Genomic DNA, 7,885 nt, shown 5'->3' on the forward strand with positions numbered 1-7,885 from the left:
GCGGAGTCTGACACAGAGACGGCATGCAGGGCTTGGTGGTCGTCCCTACACAGGGCAGCACCGTGCCCGTCCCAGGGCCACAGCGGGAGAAAATCCACTATCGTGCAAACCCTCAGAGGCACAGTGGACGTTGCTAAAGAGCTCCGTCCATGTTCGAGATGATTCCTCTCGCTATTTATGGCAGTGATGACTCCGGAGGCTGACCCAGAGCGGGGGCAACTCCGTGCCACTTGGCAGCTGGTCAGGGAGGTGTCCAGAGCCACCAGGGATGTGCCAGCCTGGCTCTCTGCACCTGAAGTCAAGCCACGAAGGACAGGTCTTGGGTGGGGCCAGGGCCCGTGGCTGCTGGTGACAGAGACTCAGGGCTGGTGGCTTGATGGCGGGGTGGAATCGGATCCACCAAGGGTCTTCGGGCATTTCTCCCAGTCCTGGCTTCCCAGGTGACCCCAGTCAACCAAACCCAGCCCTGGGAAGCTCGAACCGCAGGAGAAATTTCTGCCTAGGAAGCCAGGTTTTCAAATTCCAGACAAAGATGTACTAGTGGGTCATGAAATCAACCGAGGGGGTCAGGGTGATGGTTGTTAAGAAGGCGAACAGGAGAGAAGAGAGTCCTACAGACGACAAGGCTGCGCGCATCACTTTGTGAAACTTTGGTTTCAGTCTCATGCGTGTGTAAGTACTCGCCGCAACCTGTCATGAAGTGTGCTTCTTACTGAACACACGACTCAAAGACTTCTTTGAAAACCCCTAGGGGCTTCCCTGGTGGCTCAGATGGTAAAGAATCTGCCTGCAATGTGGGAGACCCGGGTTCTGGGTAGGGAAGATCCCCTGGAGAAGGGCATGGCAACCCACCCCAGTATTCTTGCCTGGAGAATCCCATGGACAGAGGAGGCTGGCGGGGTCCAGTCTGTGGGGTCACAGCGAGTCAGACACAACTGAGCATACACACACAGTGGGGATGTTTAAATCAAGGCTTAGAAGGCAACTGCAGAAAAGTGGCTTGAGTCAGGTTCCTGCCCCCACCAAACCCTTTTAACAAACACATTAAAAGCACTACTAAAGTCAGTCAGAAAGAGAAAGACAAATATCGTACATTAATGCACACATGTGGAATCTAGAAAGATAGTACTGGTGAACCTTTTGCAGGACAGCAATGGAGATGCAGGCATAGAAAACAGACTTGTGGAAACAGTGGAGGAAGGAGAAACAGTGAAAGTGAAAGTCGCTAAGTCGTGTCCGACTCTCTGTGACCCCCATGGACTACACAGTCCATGGAATTCTCTAGGAATTCTCCAGGCCAGAGTACTGGAGTGGGTAGCCTTTCCCTTCTCCAGGGGATCTTCCCAACCCAGGGATTGAACCCAGGTCTCCCGCATTGCAGGCAGATTCTTCACCAGCTGAGCCACAGGGGAAGCCCAGAGGAAGGAGAGGGTAGGACAAATTGAGAGAATAGCCTGGAAAATGCACCTCACCGTATGCAAAATAAACAGCAAGTGGGAATGCCCTGCGTGACACGGGGCGCTCAAGCCCGCACTCTGTGACAACGAGAGGGGTGGGGTGGGGTGGGAGATGGGAGGCTGACTCTGGAGGGACAGGACATAAGTGTACCTGTGGCTGACTCATGCTGGAATGCGGCAGAGGCCAATACAACACCGTAAAGCAATCATCCTCCAATAAAAAAAAGAAAAAAAGCATATTGTGATCCTAAACTGGGGTGGAGGCAGGGGGAAGTTCTGCACACACGAGACAATCAGCAAAACTCAAAACGCTATTAATGTCGATTAGATAACAGAACCGTGTCAACGTTAGATGTCCCAAGGCTGATCACTGTGGGCTTGCACGAGAACGAAAGTCCTTGCACTCACCAAGGGCAGGTGGAAGGATTAGAGGTAAAAGGCATCACGCCCAAAACTCCCCGCAGAGGCAACCGCAGTAAACGCAAACATGGCTGTTTTCACGGCTCGTGGTAAAGCCGTGAAGCCAAGGACGACGCTGCTCCCAGTGGGAAGATCCAACGGAAGGACACACAGGGCTTCACAGTAACAGTCTTGCAACTTCCCTGAAGGTTCTCCTCTTTTTTTAATAAAGAGAAAATGCAATGAAAAGATGACTGGGACGGCAGCCCGATTCCTTGAGCATCCCATCAGCTGGGAGCCCCTTTCACATGTGCCTGACCCCGAACCTCAGCATCGACCCCGCGAGGGCCCCCTCCGTGCCCGATGCAGAGCCAGGCGGGGAGCCGGGCCAGGACTCCAGAATCAGTGTACGCAGCTTTGCAGGGCTGTCTCCCTGCCGCCAACGCGCACAGGTGGCCAAGCCGGACCATGGACCCGCCATCCCCAGGTAACCTGTGGACAGGGTCCTGGACATCCGGAGGTGACCTGCAGACAGCGTCCTGGCACTTCGATCTGGGATCTTGCAACACATCACCCCCCCACCCCCATGGGTCCCTGCCACCCACGGCGAGACACCGCGACCGCGGGGAGGTCAGACGCCACTTACGTTTTGGAGGCTTCTCACAAAGCGCTGTTGCTCTGGACCTGTGGTGAGGGGAGGCAGCAGAGAAGGGAAGAAGAGGTCTGGTCGGCCGTGAGGCACGTAGGACCCTGGGGTCTGTCCCCCACGTGACCACCCAGCCCGCAACGCTGGGGGCAGCAACGCTGAGTCAGTCCCTTATTGAGCGTCTACTATGTCAGACACTGCTCTGGGCCCTGGGAACCCGTCCACATCCGGGGGGCACTTGATACTTCCACACACACTCACACACGAGTGCACACACACACTCACACACGAGTGCACACACACACACACACCACATGTTCACGCACGGGCACACGCTCACACACCCCCTGCCCGGGTGCAGGGTCCCTAAAATAGTCAGGGGCGAGAAGCAGAGCTGGGAGGGGCAGTCAGGAGGGGGAAAACCTCTTCTTGCTGTCTGAGAAGGGGTAAGGGACGCCCACCCCCAGCTCGAACCCCAAAACCTACGCTCCTATGAGCTGCCCCCTGGCTCAGCCATGTGCCCAGGGCTGTGAGTGACTGTCTAGATGAAGAATGTATTAATAACACTCATCTCCTGGTTAGAGGCTAAGCTTCAGTGTTCCAGGGACACCTGTTGAACTGGGCTGAGTCAAGTGGTCCCCGGATGTGACTGACCCTCAAAACCTTTTTTTTGTTTTTTAAATAGACCACTTCGGTTCTTTGGGACTTGGTTTGAGAAACAAGGCAAGTGGGGGTGGATCACGTCTGCCTCTCATTTCACCTGCAGAGCTGTGCTGAAAGGCTCTCCAGGTTTCCTGAAAAAAATGCAGAAAACCAGGAAGTGCTTCCTTATCAAGGAAGGCGTCACACTTCGATGAACAGTTAAATGGATTAGTGGGGGCGGTGGGTGGGGGGAGGGGTTGTTAGAGCAGAGAGGCCTCCAGGACTGGGCACTTACTTCCTCTTTGTACCTGCAGCCCTGCCTGTAGGGCCTCTTCCCCAGACTCAGAGCTGGGTTCCAGCAGTCTATGGGGCCCCCGTCCCCGCAGGCTCACACGGCCACCCGCTGTGTCCCGGGCGCTGGGCGTAGGAAGGCTGAGTCAGTTATTTATCGAGTATCGACTACATGGGAGGCAGTGTTGGAGGCCCTGGGAGCCCGGTAGTGAATAAGACAGCTGAGGGCCTCGCTCTCTTGGAGCCTGGAATCCAGTGGCGGAGGCTTCCTCCTCTGGGTGGACACGTGGCTCTGTGAACTCTGGGTGGATTAGTAATGTCTGCAGTGGGTGCAGGCGGTGGAAACGGCATGTATGTTATCCAGGACCACGCCCAGGGAAGAGACACAAAGAGGGTGAGGAAGCTAGCATGTTCAGTGCACAATTACAGGTGCAATGCTCAAGGAACCAGACACGGGGGAGGAAAATTTGGTCCAAAATGAGACCTTAGCAGGTACCTGAGGCCGGCCCAGCTCGGAGAAGAGGGAAAAATGGCACCAAGTCCCTTTGCATCAAGCTAGCGTGCAGGCACCTGGACCCCTTTTTCTGGGGCTATTCCCTGCATCTGTTCTCCCTGGAGACCACCCCCACTCCTCTCAGCCCACGGGGTTCTGGGTGGGCTAAGCCCATCTCCTACTTCCAGGGGTGGGCATGCGAGCTGGACTGAGCCCATCAGAGGGCTGTCATGACTGGCTCCAGGACAGGCACGTGACCAAGACTGGAGACTGAGAAGGATGACAGGCGCTTGTGTGCAAAATCCTGGGAAAAAAGGAAAGCTCTCTCTAGGCTGAGGTGGCTGTGCTGGGGGTGGGGGTGGGTAACACGCTGTATAGCTGGGGGCACCCCAGGGAGAGTGGGGCCACCAGAGGAGCGACACGGAGCACAGGAACAAGAAAGAAACGGGGCCCCGTGACCTCTCTCAGCACCTCGATCCAGCCACACCTGAAGTGCGACTCTGGGCTCTTCCCTTAACGGAGTCAGAATATGTTTGAACTGATTCCTGCCACTTGCAGCCCTAGGACCCCAGACCTCATCTGCCTTTAATCTGCAGTGTGAGTTTATGCATGTCCCTTTCTCTCTCTGCCACCCGGGCCATCAGAAAAGGGAGCCACAGAGGAAATGACGTCTGAGGTCCCCTGGCAGCCTTGGTACTCTAGCCAGTTGCAAAGGTTAGAACTGACCCTCCCCCACCCCTGGATACTTGGCTGGAGATGGAGAAATCAGCCCTTCTCCTGAGTGAAGCCTGGAGGGTTTGTTAAAACCCAGAGGACTGGGCACTCCCGCCAGGGTCTGAGTCAGCAGGGCTGGGGTGGAGATGCTTGGGGCAGTGTCCCAGGTTCTGCATGCTAACAGGCTCCCCTCGAAATTCAGATTGCTCCCGCCAGTGACCACATTTCGAGGACCCAGACCCTAAATCTATTCCACTCTTCCCAGTTGTTTGGGGCAGGTGCCCAGCGTAAAAGTGAAGGCCCAGCCAGGCGGGAGAACATAGCCCTTCAGTCCCCAAAGCAGACCCCCAGTTAAGGAAAAGCGCCCTTGTGACTATGAGGAGAGGCCAGCCTTTAAACAACACACCGGGTCTCAGCTTCGGCCTGTCCCACTGCTGACCCTTCCAGCCAGCTCTCCACCCGGGGATTTATCTAAACAGCGGGGAGGCAGGCCCCACGCTGGTCTGCCAGGAGCTGTGAGCACCCCGTCTCCAGCTTCTCCCCCTACCAGGCCACACGCCAGCACCCCATCCCACGCAGCCTAGCTGGCCCTGGCTCTCTCTGACTTACATCCGACTTGGCTGCCTTGAAAAGCCTCCTGGGGCTTTTGGACTAGGGACACCGTTCAACAGAAAACGGCTTCCCCGCTAACTGCCTTTCCAAGGTGGCACTGGCCCAGAGGGCCTGGCCTGGCTCACAGCTCCCAGCTTCGGGACCTCGGGCAAGTTACCTGCGCTCTCTGGGGCCTGCGCTTTCCATCTGCAAAGGGGAAGGAAGCTGCCTCTGGTGATTAGGGAGACGGATTCTCATAAGGTTCAGGACCTGGCTTACAGAGCATGCCCACCCTACCCACCCCAGACCAGCAGCCTTGCCAGCACCCGGGAGCTGGTGAGAAATGCAGATTCTCAGGCCCCACCTTCGTCCTCCTACCAGGGAAGGGGCGTTCTAACAAGATCCCAAGTGAAGCCTCTGCCTTCCGGGTCTGAGCGTTGGCACAGGGCTCAGCTACCACCCCCGGTTGTTGCAACATCCCAGGGCAGAGGTGACAACCCCCAGAGGCCTGGGGGACAGTGGGCAGGGGTCAGAGGTCATGAAAGGGTAAGCGAGGGGAGAAAAATCCTCCAGGTTTTCCCAGCCTCCCAACGAACGACAAGCCCCTGGATGGCTCAGGAGAGGGGAGGGGACATGAGGCTTAGCGAGTGGACCACTGGCCTTAACTCATGGTTCAGCCTAGGTAATAAAACAGCAACAACATTCCAGGTCTCAGCGTGGGGGCTTTCAGCAGAGGCTGGTTGTCTGGTCCTCTCTGCAGGTTGAACCTTTTACATTTAAGGAGGCGGATCAGCCTCAGTCAGAGCAGAGGTTGGCAGGGGGGCTGCCCTGAGAGGTGCCCGCTGCAGCCAGGCCCAGCCCTGCCCCCTGGGCCCATGGAGCAGGGCCCAGGTGGAAGTGGGCAGGTGGGTGGGAGTGGCTGGATTCCTCCAGTTCCAGCCTTGAAACACCCCCTCGAAAGCACAAAGGGGCCCCTGAAAGGGCTGGGGGTTCCTCTACCCTTTCCACCCTGTCAGCCTGCTGAAGGAATCCAGCAGGAAGGCTCCCACCCGCCTGGGATCCACCAGCAGCTGGACTATACCTAAGAAGGGGTGGTGCGCTGGGCAGGCTTCAGAGTCCCAGGGGTGTGCTGGGTGAGGCGGAGGGGCTCTTCAGAGAAACTGAGCTGCCAGAGGTAATAAAAACATATCCACCTTGAAAAAAATACTGGCTCGATTTTATAAAACCAAGTGGACAACTTAAAATACGTGGGTGGCCCAGAGCTGCCCCTTGGAGACTATTTTGCAGTGACTTCAGCAATACGTGAACCGTGAACTTCCTGATGTTCAAGCTGGTTTTAGAAAAGGCAGAGGAACCAGAGATCAAATTGCCAACATCTGCTGGATCATGGAAGAAGCAAGAGAGTTCCAGAAAAACATCTATTTCTGCTTTATTGGCTATGCCAAAGCCTTTGACTGTGTGGATCACAATAAACTGTGGAAAATTCTGAAAGAGATGGGAATACCTGACCACCTGACCTGCCTCTTGAGAAATCTGTATGCAGGTAGTTAGAACTGGACATGGAACAACAGACTGGTTCCAGATAGGAAAAGGAGTACGTCAAGGCTGTATAATGTCACCCTGCTTATTTAACTTATATGCAGAGTACATCATGAGAAACGCTGGACTGGAAGAAGCACAAGCTGGAATCAAGATTGCCGGGAGAAATATCAATCACCTCAGATATGCAGATGACACCACCCTTATGGCAGAAAGTGAAGAGGAACTCAAAAGCTTCTTGATGAAAGTGAAAGTGGAGAGTGAAAAAGTTGGCTTAAAGCTCAACATTCAGAAAACGAAGATCATGGCATCCGGTCCCATCACTTCATGGGAAATAGATGGGGAAACAGTGGAAACAGTGTCAGACTTTATTTTCTGGGGCTCCAAAATCACTGTAAGATGGTGACTGCAGCCATGAAATTAAAAGACACTTACTCCTTGGAAGGAAAGTTATGACCAACCTAGATAGCATATTCAAAAGCAGAGACATTACTTTGCCAACTAAGGTCCATCTAGTCAAGGCTATGGTTTTTCCTGTGGTCATGTATGGATGTGAGAGTTGGACTGTGAAGAAGGCTGAGCGCGGAAGAATTGATGCTTTTGAACTGTGGTGTTGGAGAAGACTCTTGAGAGTCCCTTGGACTGCAAGGAGATCCAACCAGTCCATTCTGAAGGAGATCAGCCCTGGGATTTCTTTGGAAGGAATGATGCTAAAGCTGAAACTCCAGTACTTTGGCCACCTCATGTGAAGAGTTGACTCCTTGGAAAAGACTCTGATGCTGGGAGGGATTGGGGGCAGGAGGAGAAGGGGACGATAGAGGATGAGATGGCTGGATGGCATCACTGACTCGATGGACGTGAGTCTGAGTGAAGTCCGGGAGTTGGTGATGGACAGGGAGGCCTGGCGTGCTGCGATTCATGGGGTCACAAAGAGTCAGACACAACTGAGCGACTGAACTGAACTGAACTGTACCCTTTTCTTCAGGCCTGGGATGCAATCTTTGCAAACTCACCACTTCTACCGATGAGAAGTGGAAGCAGCAACAAATTCTGCTCAGTCCTCACTGACAGAGGCTGGAAGGGCAGGTCTTTTTTTTTTTAAGATTCATTCTA

General features: G+C 54.6%; 1 protein-coding gene across 6 annotated transcripts in view; it reads right to left on the reverse strand.

Moving 5' to 3' along the window:
• The window catches only part of SLC6A6 (solute carrier family 6 member 6), an 84,015-nt gene that overhangs the window by 68,181 nt on the left and 7,949 nt on the right, over nt 1–7,885 (reverse strand). For 3 of the 6 annotated variants that reach the window (XM_024982404.2, XM_024982403.2, XM_010817971.4), the window contains exon 2: nt 2,503–2,540. The exons of 1 other annotated variant lie outside the window; for it this stretch is intronic. Coding sequence is in view for 1 of the 5 variants with exons in the window: in XM_059879460.1 (XP_059735443.1) it covers nt 1,866–1,900 (35 nt within the window). In the remaining 4 variants the exon portion in view is untranslated. Of the gene's footprint in view, nt 1–1,865; nt 2,074–2,502; nt 5,508–7,885 lie in introns of those variants that run through there. 2 more of the 6 variants (XM_059879462.1, XM_059879460.1) reach the window with 1 other exon arrangement.

Source organism: Bos taurus, chromosome 22 (genome assembly GCF_002263795.3).
Source record: "Bos taurus isolate L1 Dominette 01449 registration number 42190680 breed Hereford chromosome 22, ARS-UCD2.0, whole genome shotgun sequence".
NCBI classification, from domain to species: domain Eukaryota; kingdom Metazoa; phylum Chordata; class Mammalia; order Artiodactyla; family Bovidae; genus Bos; species Bos taurus.